Source organism: Cetorhinus maximus, chromosome 15, assembly GCF_964194155.1.
Source record: "Cetorhinus maximus chromosome 15, sCetMax3.hap1.1, whole genome shotgun sequence".
In the NCBI taxonomy this organism is placed as follows: Eukaryota; Metazoa; Chordata; class Chondrichthyes; order Lamniformes; family Cetorhinidae; genus Cetorhinus; species Cetorhinus maximus.
In genome coordinates this window covers 73234729-73254191 of record NC_135893.1, presented here as the reverse complement: position 1 = coordinate 73254191, position 19463 = coordinate 73234729, and the positions used below count along the sequence as shown (strand labels likewise).

Genomic DNA, 19463 nt, shown 5'->3' with positions numbered 1-19463 from the left:
ATTCTAGTCCTCTCAAAATAAATGCCAACATTGCATTTGCCTTCCTAACTACTGACTCAACCTGCAAGTTAACCTTAAGAGAATCCTGGACTAGGACTCCCAAGTCCCTTTGCACTCCAGATTTCTGAATTCTCTCCCCATTTAGAAAATAGTCTATGCCTCTATCCTTTCTACCAAAGTGCATGACCTCACACTTCCCCACGTTGTATTCCATCTGCCACTTCTTTGCCCATTCTCCTAACCTGTCCAAATCCTTCTGCAGCCTCCCCGCCTCCTCAATACTACCTGTCCCTCCACCTATCTTTGTATCATCTGCAAACTTAGCCAAGATGCCCTCAGTTCCTTCATCTAGATCATTAATGTATAAAGTGAAAAGTTTTGGTCCCAACACTGACCCCTGCGGAACTCCACTAGTCACCGGCCGCCATCCTGAGAAGGACCCCCTTATCCCCACTCTCTGCCTCCTGCCAGACAGCCAATCTTCTCTCCATGCTAGTACCTTGCCTCTAACACCATGGGCTCTTATCTTACTGAGCAGCCTCCTGTGCGGCACCTTGTCAATGGCCTTCTGGAAGTCCAAGTAGATAACATCCATTGGCTCTCCTTTGTCTAACCTACTTGTTACCTCCTCAAAGAATTCTAACGGATTTGTCAGGCATGACCTCCCCTTGATGAAACCATGCTGACTTTGCCCTATTTTACCACGCACTTCCAAGTATTCTGAAATCTCATCCTTAACAATGGACTCTAAAATCTTACCAACGACCGAGGTCAGACTAATCGGCCTGTAATTTCCCATCTTTTGCCTCACTCCCTTCTTAAACAGGGGGGTTACATTAGCGATTTTCCAGTCCTCTAGGACCCTCACTGACTCTAGTGATTCCTGAAAGATCACCACTAACGTCTCCACTATCTCTTCAGCTATCTCCTTCAAAACTCTGGGGTGTAATCCATCTGGTCCAGGTGATTTATCCACCTTCAGACCTTTCAGTTTTCCTAGCACCTTCTCCTTGGTAATGGCCACCATGCTCACCTCTGCCCCCCGACTCTCTTGAACTTTGGGGATGTTACTCGTGTCTTCCATCGTGAAGACTGACACAAAGTACCTATTCAGTTCCTCCGCCATTTCTTTGTTCCCCACTACTACTTCTCCAGTGTCATTTTCCAGCGGCCCAATGTCCACTTTTGCCTCTCTCTTACCCTTTATATATCTAAAAAAAAACTCTTGCAATTTTCTTTTATATTACTGGCTAGTTTACCCTCATATTTAATCTTCTCCCTCCTTATTTCTTTTTTAGTTGTCCTCTGTTGGTCTTTGTAGGCTTCCCAATCCCCTGGTTTCCCACTGCTCTTCGCCGCATTGTATACTTCCTCTTTAGCTTTTATGCTGTCCCTGACTTCCCTTGTCAGCCATGGTTGCCTCGTCCTCCCTTTAGTATGCTTGTTCTTCCTAGGAATGAATTTTTGCTGTGTCTCCCAAATTACTCCCAGAAACTCCTGCCATTGCTGTTCCACTGTCATTCCTGCTAGGCTCATCTCCCAGTCAATTCTGGCTGCTCCTCCCTCAATGCCTCTGTAGTTGCCTTTATTCAACTGTAATACTGTTACATCTGATTCCAGCTTTTTCCTCTCAAATTGCAGGGTAAATTCTATCATATTATGGTCACTTCCTCCTAAGGGTTCCTTCACCTTAAGGTCCCTTATCAAATCTGCCTCATTCCAGAGTCAAAGTCCAATGAGGTATTCCTTCACGGAGGTCTGTGAGCTGAAAACCAATGCTGGTTAATTCACTTTTCCCATAGTGTTGACTTCATACAAGATAGGCATGCAGAGATGATTCAGCCGTGTAGGTGATGGTACAGACTTTCCAGTAGAAGCAGTATAGATGGGGCCAGGTGTTCAATCTGGGCAGAGCTTCTTTTCTGTGAGGCTGCTTGTAGGATGGTAAACAGCAGACTGACTTTGTAGTTCCACAAGGCAGTATTATTAGTTTCACAAGCAAGTGGTCCATGTCACGTGACTCCCACCTCTCCACTCTGGTTTTAACAAGGGATGTGTAACCCTCGCTGGGACCCCAAGATTGTTGAACGTCTCAATCATTAAGAATTGAAAGAAATTATGCCTGCGTCCATGGGGTTCCACAGGGATCGGTGTTGGGTCCCTTGCTGTTTGTGGTATATATAAACGATTTAGACTTGAATGTAGGAGGGTTGATTAGTAAGTTTGCGGATGACACGAAAATTGGTGGGGTGGTAAATAGTGAGAAGGATAGCCTTAGATTACAGGAGGATATAGACAGGCTGGTCAGATGGGCTGATCAGTGGCAAATGAAATTTAATCTGGATAAGTGTGAGGTAATGCACTTGGGCAGGACAAATAAAGCACAGGAATACACGATGAATGATAGGATCCTGGAAAGTACCAAGGACCAGAGGGACCTTGGTTTGCATGTCCACCGGTCCCTTAAGGTAGCGGGACAGGTAGATAAGGTGGTTAAGAAGACATATGGGATACTTGCCTTTATTAGCCGAGGCATAGAATATAAGAGCAGGGAAGTTATGCTGGAACTGTATGAAACGCTGGTTAGGCCTCAGCTAGATTATTGTGTGCAGTTCTGGAATCCGCGTTATAGGAAGGATGTGGTTGCGCTAGAGAGAGTGCAGAGGAGGTTTACCAGGATGTTGCCTGGGCTAGAGAGTTTTAGTTATGAGGAGAGATTGGATAGACTGGGGTTATTTTCCCTGGAGCAGAGGAGGTTGAGGGGGGACATGATTGAGGTGTGTAAAATGATGAGGGGCATAGATAGGGTAGACAGGAAGGAATTTTTCCCCTTGGTGGAGGGATCAATAGCCAGGGGGCATGGGTTTATGGTAAGGGGCAGGAGGTTTAGAGGGGATGAGAGGAAGAATTTTTTCACCCAGAGGGTGGTGGGAATCTGGAACTCACTGCCTGAAAGGGTGGTAGAGGCAGAAACCCTCATAACATTTTAGAAGTATTTGGATGTGCACTTGGGATGCCATGGCATACAAGGCTATGGGCCTAGTGCTGGAAAATGGGATTTGAATAGTTAGGTATTTGTTTGACCAGCACAGACTCGATGGGCCGTGGGGCCTTTTTCTGTGCTGTAGACCTCTATGAAGGTTGTGGGGTCCTTTGTCTTAGCCAGCCTGGGTTGTGAAATGCAGATGGCCTTTGTATTGCTCTCTTTGAATTTGGCCTGTGCAGTGGCTCTTCAGGGATAACAAGGTGTAAGTTTCTCTGTTACTGCCAGGTAGCTTCTTTTGTTCACGGGTCAGAGACACTCATAGATTCAGCCATTTTAAGGTCTTTGTCCAGTTTTGAATTTTTAGAGATAACAATGAGCATACCTATATATATAATATATATATCTCACACTTTTCTTTGTTTCCTCATTCGCTTTGAGTTAATATTGCTAACTGCTTTGCCATGCCTTGCTCATGTTTTTCATTGCTCATTTAAATCTTCAATTTTTATAGACTTTTAACCCCTCTCTAACAGCCCCCCGCCCCTCCCGCCAGCTCCTCATCTTCAATTTTCCCTTTGTCTCCTGAAGGTGTTGAATGTTGACTTTATGGTACTATCTACTGTTTACAACACCTCACTCAATGAAATCATGCAACACACGAGGTCCCTTGTGTTTATGCTGGCTATTTGAAAGAGTTGCTCAATTAGTTCCATTCCCCAGCTCTTTCCCCATAAGCCCTGCTAATGTGACTTTTACAAGTCTTTATCTAATTTTGCTTTGAAAGTTGTTATTGAATCTGCTTCCACCATCTTTCAGGCAGAGCTTTCCAGACCATGGAAAGTTCTAAGTTCAGAAAAAGCCTCCTAACCTTCCCTCTGGTTCTTTTGCATTTTGTCTTAAATCTGTATACTTTGGCACTTTTGCCAGTGGAAATTGTTTTTCCTTTGTAAAGAGCACTTCATAATCCTTAAAAAAAAATCTACCATTCTATAAGAGGGGTACCACTGTGAAAAGCTGTTTGTGAAATTAAGTACTGATAAACAACACTCTGCACACTGGATAATGATGAGCCAAATGCAATCAGCAGTTTTATAATGGTATCTTTGGATGTCATACAAAAAGCCTGCTTGAGATGTGTGTGCATTTTTTAATGCATTTTACATTAACAGGGAGTCTATATGCTGGTGCTGTGTCAGACAGCGAGAAGTTTGTGTGAACAGTTTTGAGCTTTTATGGGGAGCTTTATCTAGGATTGGGAATCTACGATCTCAGCCAAGCTAGCAGTTAGGCAGTAGGAACAGGGGGAAAAGAATAAGCCATTCAGCCTATCTAACCTGTTCCGCCTTTCAGTTAGATCATGGTTGATCTACCTTGGTTCCATAACTTTTAATACCCTGGCCTAATAACAAAAAAAAAGTCCGTCAATCTTAGTTTTGCAGTTTTCCATTGACCATTATTACTGGCATTCTTAATGGCATTTTGGGAGTGGGTGGGTTCCACATCTCCACTAACCTATGTGCAAAGATATATTTCCTGGCATCCCTCCTGAAAGGCCTGGCTCTAATTTTTAAAGTTTTGTCTCCTTATTTGGACCTTTGCAAGCCAAAGGGAATAGTTTCTCTCCTTCTACCCTATCCTTTAATCATTTCAAATACCTCAATCAAACCACACACATTAATCTTCTGTACGCAAGGATGTCACAATTTGTGTCTCAGCCCCTGGGCATGAGAAAGAGAAAAGAAACAGAGCTTTTTGAATGTTATAGACCACAATTAAAGAGGCAGGCCTCGTGATTGTCTAGCATTAGACTGTGATCTCACATGTATACGGATGCTGCTGCGATACCCCAGTATTTTCTCCTTTGCCTCTATCAGATGAGGGAGAGAACATGACTGGTTGAAGATGGTGCTATACCCATATTAATTGAGACCAGTATTAAAAATATAGTCCCTTTTAGATTTTAGATGGTTTTCACTAAAAATAAGAAAGGCTTGCATTTATAAAGTGCCTTTCACAACCTTAGGACATTGCAAAACCCTTTTAATCAAAGGATTACTTTTGAATTGTAGTCACTGATTTAATATAGGAAACGGGGTAGCCAATGTGCGTACCGCAAACTCCCAGAAACAGCGATGTGATAATGACCAGATAATTTCATGGTACTGCTATCTCCATAAATTGAGAGGGACTGCTCCCAAAGTCATGTAGGCTGTGAACAGGCAGAGGGAGAAAAAAGGCAAGCTGCACAGACTACATAACTTCCATTTGGCTGTACCTTGAGACAGACACAGCTTGCTGCTTTGACTGTTCTTATATTATAAGCATGGCCCCATTTTGGATGCAATGTTAAACTGAGCCCCCAACAGCCCCCTCAGATGAATGTAAAAGATTCCATGGCCCTACTTTGAAGAAAGGGGGAGCGATACCTGCTGTCTTGACTAATATTTATACTTCAACAAACAATACTAAAACAGAATATCTGGTTATTATCACATTGCTGTTTTTGGGAGCTTGCTGTGCGCAAATATATATGCAATATAATGTGGATAAATGTGAGGTTATCCACTTTGGTAGCAAAAACAGGAAAGCAGATTATTATCTGAATGGCTATAAATTGAGAGAGCGGAATGTGCAACGAGACCTGGGTGTCCTCGTACACCAGTCGCTGAAGGTAAGCATGCAGGTGCAGCAGGCGGTAAAGAAAGCAAATGGTATGTTGGCCTTCATAGCGAGAGGATTAAGTACAGGAGCAGGGATGTCTTGCTACAGTTATACAGGGCCTTGGTGAGACCACACCTGGAATATTGTGTGCAGTTTTGGTCTCCTTATCTGAGGAAGGATGTTCTTGCAAAAGAGGGAGTGTAGCGAAGGTTTACCAGACTGATTCCTGGGATGGCGGGACTGACATATGAGGAGAGATTGAGTCGGTTAGGATTATATTCGTTGGTGTTCAGAAGAACGAGGGGGATCTCATAGAAACCTATAAAATTCTAACAGGACTAGATAGGGTAGATGCTTCCCGATGGTGGGAGAGTCCAGAACCAGGGGTCACAGTCTGACGATATGGGATAGACCATTTAGGACTGAGTTGAGGAGAAATTTCTTCACCCAGAGAGTGGTGAGCCTGTGGAATTCGTTACCACAGAAAGTAGTTGAGACCAAAACATTGTATGTTTTCAAGGAGTTAGATATAGCTCTTGGGGCGAAAGGGATCAAAGGATATGGGGAGAAAGCGGGAGCAGGCTATTGAGTTAGATGATCAGGCATGATCAGAATGAATGGCGGAGCAGGCTCAAAGGGCCGAATGGCCTACTCCTGCTCCTAGTTTCTATGTTTCTATGTAAATAACCTGCCATGTTTCCTACACTACAACAGTGACCACAATTCAGAGCTACTTAATTGGCTGTAAAGTCCTTTGGGATGTATTGAGGTGGTGAAAAGCCTGTATAAATGCAGGTTCTTTCTTTCTCTGGGCTGTAACTTGAGACCTAACTATAAATCTAGCTTTGTCAAAGAAAGCTTTCCTGATATTCTCTGAATAAAGTCAAGATTATCCCTGTTGAAATGCTGCCCTTGAGGGGTTAAATTAAATTGTTTTCCAACAGGGTTCAAGAAGGACTGGCAGATACAACTGACCAGTGTGTGAACAACCAGCACCAGAGACGTAGAGGCCTCTAATAATGTGTCAATGTTTAAGTATGCACGGCCTAAAATGTTAAACTCGTTGGCCAGTTGGACCCCCACCTTTGGCATGACACGGTTATTGCATCACATCAACTTAAAAGTGTAGTATAGTTGTGCTTTGGATTCACAAATTGGAGGGTAATGCAAATTTTTGGTAAGCTTTGCAAAGCCACCTTTAAGAAATGTTGACTGGAACTTTCCATGATCCTCTCTCTCCACTCCGACTACCCCACTGGAGCTGTGTATACAGATTACCCCAATCAGAAAATCTCGAGGGATTTTGCCCATGATTTTCCATCCATAGGCATTAATGGTCGGAATATTGCAGACAGCAAGTTTGTGATGTTATGATGAGATGCCCATCATGCTCAAGGTCCCGCAACTAGGTCTCGGGAAGCTCATGATGTAAGTTTTAACCCAGTGAGTAGCTGCTAGCCGCAGTATAAAGGTCATTCAAAGATACTAATTGGCTGACATTTAATATTCCTAGCATCAATGAGAAGTCACACTTTTTTGCCATTCTGTTCAATCCACCGGTTGTTAAGCTCACTTGCATCCAACAGAGCAAAAACTTGCTTTAATATAGCACCTTTATCTTTGTAAAACATTCAAAGGTCCTTCCCTGAGTGTGATCAAGCAAAAATTGACATTGAGCTACATAAGGAGATACAGCATTAGGACAGGTGACCAAAAGCTTGGTCAAAGAGGTAGGTTTTAAGGAGTTTCTTAAAGAAGAGAGAGGAGTGGAGAGATTTACGGAGAGAATTCCATAACTTTAAGGCCTTATAAGCTGAAGGTATTGTCGCCAGCGGTGGAGTGAAGGAAATCCAGGACGCTCAAAGTAAACAATGAGAAACCAAGTAATTGTAGCATAATAACCTGATGCATAGAACATACCGTGAAGTGCTGAATAACATGAATTGTCTTGTTGCCTCATAGGATTTTGCCTGTATTAACCATGGCATTAACTTGACTCTTTCTCTCCCCGATCGCAGGAACATGGAAGATGTTTGTCGATTCCCAGATCTTCCTGCTCGGAAGCCAATGACCTACCAGGCCAAGCAACTGATTGCCCGCGAGATTGAGCTGGAAAAGATGAGGCGTGTGGAAGCCTTGCTAAATGCTCGCAACACGGAAAAGAAGGTAAAAGGCAGCAAGTGCTGCTGCCAGCATTTGGAATGAGGGATCAGAAGAGTAAGAATTTGAGACTAAGAGGGAAAATATTATTGATCTGATTTACTTAGAATGTGCAGTTTGCACCACTGATGTTAACACGAGAGAATATGAAGCACAAATTTGTAACAATAATCATGGAATCTTTTTTAAACTTGTGTAAAATAAAGCTGACATAAGAGGGCGTGTCCCCTATCTGTAACCCTGTTAGGAATCAGATAGGAAGAAATAATTTTCCCTTTCATGCTGCTTTTATTATTTCTGTCCATATATTTTGGGGAAAGGTGAGAGTTGCAGGGGATTGATCTCGATCTTGACATCTTGGTGTACCAAACCAGCCCAAGACTCCGGTTACCAATTGGCCAGTTTTGAGCAGCCAAGGTAATTGGAGTTTTGAAATTGTCTTTTAGTTATGGTCTGACAATAGACTCATCCTTTAGTTTGTCAACTGTCGCTATTTGGTGCTCTTTTTAAGAACTTTTACAAAAAATCCCAATTGTACGGTGCTGTTAAAATCTATGGTATAACATGGTGCATTGATTTCACTATTGTAAAAAGATAGCTGACCGGGAATTTCAAACCCCCAGAACCAGTCACAATCCAGGCAGGTGACAGCAGGAGTAGACTGAATTTATGGACGCGTTTCATGTGAAGCAATCGCTGAAGCAGCCTGTATTAATGAGGGCCTCTGTTGACGTGAAACGTGAAAGGGATGAATTAACAACACCTCAAACTGAGCTTTTACTCACATCCTAAATAGGCCTAAAAAAGACAACGTGTTATACGTTATTTCTAACACAAAAAGCAGTACAGATACTATAACGTATTAGCTAAAATGCTTGCTTAATAACTCTGTGGATACTTGAGAAAATTATGAAAGATTCTGTTATCTTGACATAAGGACATAAGAAATAAGAGCAGGAGTATACGGATCCTAAAGCCTGCATCGCCATTCAATACCAGCATGGCTAATCTTCTACCTCAACTCCACTTTCCTGCTCAGTCCCCATATCCCTTAATTCCCTGAAAGAACAAAAATCTGTCTATCTCAACCTTGAATATACTCAATATTGAAGCATCCACAACCCTCGGGTAGAGAATTCCAGAGATTCCCCACCCTCTGGGTGAAGAAATTTCTCCTCAACTCAGTTTAAATGATCCATCACTTATTCTGAGACTGTGCCTCTATGTTCTAGATTCTCCAGCCAGGGGGAATAAGCCTCTGTGTTTACCCTTTCAGAATTTTGTATATTTCTATGAGATCACCTCTCATTCTTCTTAACTTCTCCACCTGATCAAAGCGGCTTTGTGGGAGTTTAGGGGGTAGAAGCGATCAAAACAAACAGACAATGAAGTAAGAGCTTGGTGAATCCACGAGTAGGCACATGCTGAGTCCAGCAAAGGAGAGAAAAATTAGTTGGAGGTGAAAATAAAATGAGGCTTTGTGCATTCTTACAATAGGCTTTGTTTTTATTACATTTGAAAAAATACTGAAGTTTGCATTTATTGTGCTAATGTTGCAGAGCTCGGTTATTTGTCAGGTTGAAGGTCAACTTTCTGTTCAGCACAGAATTCTTTGGTGACTTATGGCAGTTGTCTCCCAGGATGTGCTGTGTCTGATTAATGATGTCTTTAGAGATTAGTACCTGAAGGCATGAGATGTGGACTCAGAGTTAGATGAGAGAAGGTGAAATTTAACTCCCTGAAGGATGCTTGTTTGTGTGATGTGGGAAAAACAAGTCCTGTTAATTAGCCGACAGTTGTCATCATGATAAAGTATACACATATACCTCAGGGTACATAATGTTCTTAAACAATTCCAGTTAAACATTGGGAAGATCTAAGCTTTTACTTATAACTCCCTAGTACAAACTCTGCTCCCTCTCAACTGATTCCTTCCCCCTTCCTGGGCTATTGGCTCCGGCTGAACCAGACTGTTCTCACCACAGCACCCTGATCGATCTGGACCAGAGTTAAGAAACCAAGAGGTTATTTCGGTGAACGGGTAAAAACAGGCACAGAGTAAATGCTGTGCTGATAAGACAAGCTTGTTTGGAAGTCTCATTTTAGCATGTACCTTTGGGCCTACTTGCTGATTTCCATAATTTCAACTTGCCTGGAGGCACAAAAACAGATTACTTGGGTGCCAAACCTGCAGGTCTGATCAAAAGCAATTTTCGTGGAGCTGTATGTGTGGCCTCCACACAGCAATTTCCACTGAAGGAGTGCGCTGGGTAAAGCACCAGCAAATTTCAGGATGGCTCACAGACCAACTAAGCAGGGTGTACAGGTTCTCGGACGTAAGGCTGGAGGTCTGGTGGAGGAGGTTCAGATGAGGCGGGATGTCCTGCAGGGGCTGGGTGTCCAATAAGAATATTTAGGTGAAGCCCCTAAAGAATTTTCGAAGTAAATGTTTACAGTGTTGCTGAAGTCTTGACAAACAATCCCAGCAAGGCCTCCTGACATACCTCAGAAGTCTTTTTCAAACCATCAATAGCGAATGAGCACAGAAATTAGCATGGATTTAAGTAGCAAAATATTCAGCCATGATTTGTTTATTCCTATTTAGCTGGTTGCTGTTAGAGGCTGCTAGTTGAAGCACCAGCCACCAAATAGCAGTGCAGGCTCTTTAAGGAGTTCAACCAGGCAATGTAATTGGCTATCAGCACCTTAATGACCCTAACACAAACTGCAAAACTTTTACCAAAACAGCGTCTCCTGCTAAACATGGGCTAAGCCAGCATTACTGCTCAAGACCACTTCTTGGCAAGCCTGTGGGCTCTTTAGTGCCTAAGTATCTGGAGAAAATCATGCTCCTGTAAACCTCTGCAGTACACAGATCGCTGGCTTCCACCTCTGAAACAACATCCTGCCTCTACCCCTACCTAGTTTAACTGACACTTGAGTACTTCAAGCAACCTCCCATCCTTTACTCTCTTCAAACTCCAGTCCAGAACTGCTGCTTATACCCTATCCCGTTCCCCAAGTGCCTCAAATTTAAAATTCTCACCCTCATTTTGAAACCGCTCCATGGCCTCATCCCCTTATGTTTCTGTCACCTCCTCCAACCCTACTGATCCCCAAACAAACTATCCATTCCGCTTGCTCCAGTATCCAGTGCATGTCTTCCTGTGCTCCCCCTCTCCCCTCCCCCCCCAATTTAGCGACATGCACTCAGCCACTGAGAGCTCACCGTGTAGAGCTCCCTACCAGAATCCCTCTGCCCCTCTATTTCTCTCTCATCTGTAACATCCACTCCCTTGAACTTTTCTTGTGGTCACCGCTCCTGATCTCTTTTGGCTCACTGTCCAGTTTTCCCATTACCTGTGCAGCAGATTGTGATGTTTTTCGATAGTAAGATGCTTGATGCTTATACCTTCAGCCTCCAGGCATGTACTTGATGTCTTTATTCACTCCTCTTGTTCCTGTTAAGTTTTGAATGGTACAAAAATGGGATAGCCTTTGGTGGGAGTGAGATTCTGTAAATGTTACTTAATCCTGTATTTTTTTCATTTTCTGTTTTCAGGAAGCTGCTGGAGTCAAAAATAAAACGAGCGAAAGCAAGAAAAGTTCAAAACCATGTGTGAAAAACCATGAACAAAGGCTGGAAAATGCCCTCAAGTCTGTGACTGTGAAAGAAAAGGTAAGGACCATCAGTAGTAATTCAGAGTGGATAGTATCATCAACCTTAAATGTTAATTCATAACCCACAACCCCTCAAAATATCTGCATTGCTCCAATTCTGGCCTCTTGTGCATCCCCAATTTTATTAGCTCCACCATTATTGGCTGTGCATTCAGCTGTCTAGTTCCATAGCTCTGGACTTCTCTCCCCAAACCCCTCCATCTCTAAGCTGACTTGAAACCTACATCTTTGACCACGTTTTGGTTACCTACCCTATCTCCTTATGAGATTCAACGGCAAATATATCTATTCTATTCTCCATAACTACTCCAATGCTAGAAAGTTCCACATTCTAACCGTTCTGTGAGTACAAATGTTTCTTCTGAATAACCTGTTTTGCCACTTGTCCACAGGAGGAACTATCTTCTCCAAGTCTACCCTATCCAACTCTTTTGTAATCCTAAGTAACTCTAATAGGTCATTCTTCAGCTTTCTATTTGCTAGCCACAGCACATCGTCACCAGAAGAGCTATTGGGAGCAGCATCCCTGGTCAACACAATGAGTGAGATTTAACACCTGAGCAGAACCAAATACACTGCTTAGGCCTATAGATCCCTTGACTTTTGCCTATTGAGGCCACTGCTACCAACACCTCTGAACAGACCCAAGGAAGTGGGGCGAGATATAGTGAGCAGTGGCATATGTATTTTCTTTCGAGAATGTATCCTGCTTTCCTTCAAAGCACTGAAATAACTGTAGTGTCCCTATAGGTTTACTCTTTTTTAATGAGTAAGAGCATCAGCCTATTGTATCACTGGGTTTTAAATGGAAGTCAGTGGTCAGAATAAAGGTAAACAGATACCAGACAGCCTCTCATAGGCAGTGGCTCATTGCCACTGACAGATCAGGACATCTCGGTGCAGAGTGAAACTCGCCTTTGGAAGTAGTGCAAGATGGAAATCAGCGGAAATGGAAATGGAGTGGGCTGTAAAACCAGTGGCTGATTCACTCATCTGTTCTTTACAACTGGCCAAGATGAATTTCACCCTCATTGAGTCCCAGTTGAAATTCTCTGTGTCCGGAATCTCCGCACCAAGAAGGCCTTGAGTTTGCTGATCCCAGTCTGGGCAGTAGTTAACCAGTAATTTGTTTAGGCACTGGATGAGTGCATGATCGAGCTCGCCTGTGATATTCACAGTCAGATACACCGCCAACATTCGTGGCTCAGGCTCAGGCATGACTGAGTCCCACTTGGATGAGGTGTCTGCCCTAATGAACGAATCTCAAGGCCATCAGGAGAGGTGCAGGAGTAGGTGATAATTAGAAACAATCACACCAGCACAAGCAGTTTACAGTTTATTATCCACTTTTGCACTGGTGTAATCTCTGCACAGCACCAAATACAGCTTGCCCTGTCTGACTATTGTTTCTGTGTATAGCTTCTGTAAGAAATAAAAAGCGAGCTAACCAGGTTTTCTCAGTAATAGAAAATGAGGGTTACGCTGCCACCATAGGAACTTTTATCCTCAGCGATTTCTTGACTCCTTGTTAAATCGCAATCGTAAATCTGAAATAAGGACAGAAAATGCTGGAAATACTTAGCAAGTCTGGTAGTATCAGTGGAGAGAGGAACATAGTTAACATTTCAGGTCGATGAGCTTTCATCAGAACTGGTTTCTTTGTCACATGTGGAAATTTCATGAGACTGAATCTGGTCCAAAGGAAAAGGATGCCTTCCTCATTGCTCAAATTCTCAATGAAAACACACTATTTAAGTATGGGGTGGAGAGTGTATGGAGGCCCTGAGTGGCTTGATGTAGCTTACCAAGGAAGGCTGACTTACCTCTAGATGGCTGAAAGCTGACTGCCAGCTGCTTCTAGCATTGTTCGAACCAAGTGCTCTTGGGGCAGCTGGAGGAGAGCACAGCCGGGTATCTAACAACTGCTGCTCTCCGCCCAAACAGTGAGAGGTGACCGATACTCTGGAGAGCAGTGGGACACAGCTGATTGGAATGGCAGGGGCCTGATCAATGGCAACAGCTGCAGGCAGAACATCTGGGTTTGTCCCATACACCTCAACAAGAGTTTGAAAAATCTTCCTGTGATTTAACCTCAGCGCCAGGCTGAATAACATTGTCATGGAAACACCAGCATTAATGGAGATGGGTTAATTATTCGTAAGGGTTAATAATTTTATTCTAATTACTCCATTAAAAGAGAGAGGATTGAATTTATCAGTCGTTAGTCCACTACATGCTATCCCCCTTTCTACTTATGCTGACTGACTTCTCTTATGCTGACCACATGGACATTGGCACACCTGCTGTGGAGGAATAAGATGGACATGTGGGTATTTATGTGTTAACCCTAATTTCACATTTATTGACATAGATCATGCCCCCTTCTTTCTCTGTCTTTCTGGATTTGGCACTGTTCTGGTCCCCGTTTATCCCCCCGCACTCCCACTCTTTACATGTGGTTACGCCTCGACACACAAGGTTATTTCTGGGAACTTGTTGCATGGTCTTGAGGAGTCCTTGAGCCTGCTGCAGATGTAGTTTGAAGCCTCCAATTCTTATTTCAGCCTCTTGGCTGTGTGTCAGTTGGAAACTTGAATCCCCTTACATCAGGCAGCAGTAGAATGTGCCAAACTATTACTGTCTAATCCTGAACATTTGTCTGTTCTTGCCCATGTGATGGCATCTTGCTGCAACTCATGAACTGTTAGCCCTCCCTTCAGTTAGCATTCATTGTTTTTATAAAACAATTACAACTTTTCCATTGTTGAACACCTACTCTTAAATTAAAAAGTTCTAGTTCAACACAAATCTCGTGTGAGCGTTTAGTGAGAATGTCTTCAAAGGCCACTGTATGAGACAAAGGCTTTTCGTAATGTGAAGCCCATGGCTACATTTTAATGAATCTTTATAAATGTAGTTGCTTGAACTTCACACCTGCTGATCATTTTTTCTAAAACAATACTCTCTCTCCCCTGCTGCATCCCCACTCCACTCCATTTTATACGTAACATTCGCCTTGTGCAAAAAACCTGATCGTTATGATGTTCCCCAAGTTCCTGTAGGACCCCAGCCCCCAAATTTCCCCCTCTTCTCTCCAGAAAGTACTGACTCATTCAAGGGTTTGACTCCTTGAGCCAGGCAGCCCTCCTGTGTCTCAACCAAGTGCTTCATTCTCCATGTTTTAAGCATAGGTTAATGTGTTTTTGGACCTTGGGGTGGGGGGGCATCACAGCTGAGCCTGATGCTTTTCTTAACTATAATTCATTCACTTTCCAGCAGAGGTTGTTTCCTTTTCTTTCTTTTATCCAGGAGTTATTGAGATAGTTATTAAAACAGAGGCCTCGGTGCACAGCAAACATTGCAATCAAAAACTAAATGTAGCACATCATAACTGTAGACAGGAAATGCAAATGGTTTTTCTCTCTTTCATCTGCTGACTGACCTATTGTTCATTTCAAGGATTTTCTTAGCCTGTCACACCAATAAAAATTACAATTGCTTTACCTCTTTGAGAAAGACAAGAAAGACTTGTATTTATATGTACCGGTTGCACTGCTCCCAAAGCACATGATAACATTGAATTGCTTTGAAGTTCAATGATTGTTATACGGGCAGGCGCAGCAGACTCTTTCTGCACAAAAGAATCCCACAAACATCAGTATGATGAATAATGCGTAGAGACATTTTTTTTAAAGGTGTGGTTTGAGGGAGGAATGTTGACCAGGACTTAAAGGAGGAGAGAGAAGCCCTACTTTTTTTTTGAATATTGCTGTGTGACCTTTAATGTCCATCTAAACAACAGACTGTACCTCAGTTTACTGACCCATCAGAAGGATGGCATCTCTGACAATGCAGCACTCCCTCGATACTGAGCCACCGTGTCAGCCTGAATAATGTGTGCATGTTTCACCCTCTCCCTTTCCCCTTGAGGTGCTTGCCCTCAGTTCATGTGGCAATGCAGATGGGGAATATTTTGATACAAAATGTTTACCATACTAAAAGTGCTGTTGTGTTCACTGCTCACAGGTATAGAACAGCAGTGTGTGATTCAGTTATTACAGCATAAGCTTTGTTGGCAGATTGGGGCATTCATTACTTTAATAATCTCATAATTACTAAAGCACAGCAGCTGTGTTTTGTGCCCTACTCATTTTATCCTTGTGATTTGCACTGTGAATGTGCTGGGTGCAGCTTAGTAAACATCTGCAAGTGTCCCATTTAAATCAATGACATTTGGGTCAGTCAGAGAGAGTAGTAGTCATTGTTTAAAGTGCATGACTGAGTATACTGGAATAAGGTGGGAACGATTTCAAACTGACACAGAAGGCAAAGTGATTTTTAAAAATTAATTCTCAGGCCGAGTGTCACTGTCATGACCAGTATTTATTGTCCACCCCTAATTGCCCTGAGAAGGGTTCTTCTGGAACCCCTGCAGTCCCTGTTTGAAGCTTTTGATGCAAACTGACTGGCCAGTCAGATGGCAATTGGGAGTCAACCACAAAGATGTAGGACTGGAGTCACACATGGACCAGGATGGGTGAAGACAGCAAGTTTCCGCCCCTAAAGGGCATCAGTGAACCAGTGGGATTTTTGCAACAATCCAATAGCTTCATGATCATTTTTATAAAAATAGTCCTGTCCCATTGAAATTCAAAGAACTCAAGGAACTGTAATTTCTATTGAAGCCTCCTGGATACAGACTAAGTGGAGGCACCCGAATACTAAAGATGGTCAGATTCCAGGTGCATCACGTTCATTGGGACTGTGTCCCTGAAATCACTGATTTGATTGTGATTTAGCATTTTGTTAAACTTAGTTAATTTCTGCCGAACTAAATTAGGAGGTTACAGTGAAAGGGATGTTCTGAATAAGTAGTTGCACTTCTTGCTGATTTTCACTCTATAGTTTAACATTTGGATCTTTCTTCAGTTTTCACCTGTATTTAATTTTATTAACGTAAAGACTGAAAATAGAGTTTGGAAGTAAATTTGAAATGACAATCCTCAGTGATATTCCTAGTTGGGAGAGTTTACCCCCTTCACTAATGATCCTATCTGGGGGAAAAAATTGATAATCCCTAGAAAAGTTTACCCCTGATGATGTCTGATTATTTGAGTGAGAAGATGTGCCTCACAGGACAGTGTTTCTGTTGAGGGCTGTGAGCTCATGTTCTGCTGCAGCACACTGCGCTTCTTTTGATCAAAGCATAATCCTGAAACATATTCTGGGATGTTCATAAATTAACTGCCGTGATGCATGAAAGAAAATTGTTAATTGGAACAAGTTGGAACTTGCTGAACAGGATATCAACATGTTGATGCAAAGGACCCTGGATGTGAGTTCACCCCAGGAGGCTGTGCCATTGAGGGATACTTGAATGTATCCACTGATTAAAAATCAAGGATGAGGAAAGGCAAATGGCCTATTGAAGCTCCTCTCTAGTAACCTGGCTCTCCCATTATAGCTACCACTACATTTCGAAAGCCAGTCCCTAATGTTTTTGTATCCACTGCTTCGTTGTTTATACGGAAAGAAATTTTCTTCAGTATATGAGATTTATATTTAATCACCTCTCATTAATTGTTTAAGTAATCACTGCACTTTTAGAATTAGCTATTTGGTATATGCCCGCTTCACAAAAAATGAATTTTGCACACAGCAAGGTCCCACAAAAGGCAGTTGGATGTTTGTGTTGATTTTTAAAAATTAATTCTCAGGATGTAGGTATTACTGGCAGGGCTGCATTTATTGCCTTTCCTTAGTTACCCTGAGAAGATGCTGCCGCCTTGAACTGCTAGCATTTATTTGTACAATTAAGTGGTTTGCTAGGCCATTTTAAAGGGCATTAAGAGTCAACGGCTTAGTCACTAGGTAGAGGTGTCTAGGATCTTCTCCCTATTGGTTCAGCTGTGGCTCAGTGTTTACGCTCTCGCCTCTGAGTCAGAAGGCCGTGGGTTCAGGTCTCATGCCAGAGATATCAACACAAAATCAACGTTGCACTGTCAGAAGTGCAGCCTTTCAAATAAGAACATGAGGAGGAACAGGAGTAAACCCTATTGAGCCTGCTCTGCCATTCAATACAATTATGGCTGATCTTTGGTTTCAGCTTTCCCATTCGCTCCCCATACCACTTGATTCACTCATGATTTTCTCTGTCTGATTGTGAAGACAGATTAAAGAGATTGCGTTCCTGCTCTGTTGGCATGGCCCAGCTGGCATTGTCACCCTCCATAAAACAAAAAGGAGTGCAGCATCCAGATAACGAGTGCAATCTGAGGTCTAATCAGGAATTCCTAAGCCTAATAGCTAGTAAAGCAGGGACATAATTGTACGCAAAAGCCTTCACACAATAGACATAAATATTTGCAGCCAAATGTGTTTGTGCAGCACATTTAATAGCTGTTTACTGATATCAGACCTGACTTTTATTTGAACTTTTGTTTGGTGTTTGCTCATTTGTATCTAAACACTTACAATTTTCAGGCGGAACTCGACTTCTTTGGACGGAAAGTGGACAAAAACAAAAACAACATTGTTTCGACCTCAACAGGTATTTTACTCAGATACTTCCTGTCTCTTGCATACAGCAGCCCCAGAGCCTCCACATCTCTCTCTTGCTCTTCTCTCGCTCGCTCTCTCCTGCTATTTGTTGGAATGCCATCTTGCTGTAGGTTTGCCAGCCCTCCAGGATTGTTCTGGAGTCTTAAGGAATTAATGATTAATCTCCTGGACACTGCTGCCAGCAACTCAGGAGAATTATCATAGGGGCACCACAAAGAATTTGTGTGTTCTTCATTTCCTTTGAAGGATATAGAATGTGTATGATGGAGGTGAGCTGGAAGGCTGTTTGACTGAGTGGAACTGCTGGAGGCAGGAAATCCTGTGATAAAGCCTCCAGGAATTCAGCTAACCTGAGTTGTCATCCCAACCTTGCTACTTTCTCTCTCACCTATGGCAAACTCACTGTGTAAGGAAATTGAAATCAGGAGCCTGGTTCCTAGGACCAGACGTTGGGCTATACAGTACAGTATCTCTTCGATCTACACCTAATTCATTGTCTGGCTACTGCTCCATTAGCCACAGCTCACATTGTTGCCATTTTGGCTGCAGACTATAGGAGGGGACCCCCGCCCACACACACACACACACACACACACACACAAACAAATGCAGTTTAAAATAAAGGGGCAAGTAGTTCATAGGATCATGCAGCACAAAGGACGCCATTCAGCCCATTGTGCTTGTGCTGGCTCTTTGGAAGCTATCCAGTTAATCCCACTCTCCTGCCCTTTCCCCATAGCCCAGCAATTTTTTTCCTTCTCAACTATATGTACAATTTGCTTTTGAAGGTTACCTACTGAATCCCTTTCAGGCAGCGCATTCTAGATCACAACAACCGGCTGCGTAAAAAAAACTGGCTCCTCATCTCCCTTCTGGTTCTTTTGCCAATTATCTTAAAATCTGTGGCGTCTGGTTACCGATCTACCTGGAAACATTTTCTTCTGATTACTTCTATCAGAACCCTTCATCATTTTGACCCTCTATTCAATTTTTAAAAAAATTTTGACAGAGAAAATGTCCTCCCCTTTCTGCAATTAAAATGAATACAGCCTGACTGATCACCTGCAGGCCTCTCGATCAGTAATCACCCTTCTGTCTCCAGCACCAAGTTGCACATGGGTTTTGATCAGTGGAGGCCATTTTGGTCAGGTCTTAGAAATAATTCAGTAACTTGTGTTCAGAGCAGCACGTTTCCTTCACTGTTTCCATGGTTACATGTTTTTTTTCTCTATCTCTGTAATAATCTCTGAGGTGAATTGTTCTGTCAGTGGGTTAGCTTCCTAAAACAGGGTTATATTGTCATCACTTGATGCATTTTCTGAGCTACTGTTGAGCATCATGTTGCCTGGATGGTTTTTCTAAATAAGCTTTCCGACACATTATTCATACATTCCCACCCAGGGATATCATTGTT

The 19463-nt window shown here is 42.7% G+C and overlaps 1 protein-coding gene across 2 annotated transcripts in view; it reads left to right on the top strand.

The window, feature by feature from the left end:
* chtf18 (CTF18, chromosome transmission fidelity factor 18 homolog (S. cerevisiae)) overlaps window positions 1-19463 on the top strand; it is a 101165-nt gene that overhangs the window by 79317 nt on the left and 2385 nt on the right. For both annotated transcript variants that reach the window (XM_078558647.1, XM_078558646.1), the window contains exons 19-21: window positions 7666-7813; window positions 11370-11486; window positions 17972-18038. In XM_078558647.1, the coding sequence (XP_078414773.1) occupies window positions 7666-7813; window positions 11370-11486; window positions 17972-18038 (332 nt within the window). The remainder of the gene's footprint in view (window positions 1-7665; window positions 7814-11369; window positions 11487-17971; window positions 18039-19463) is intronic.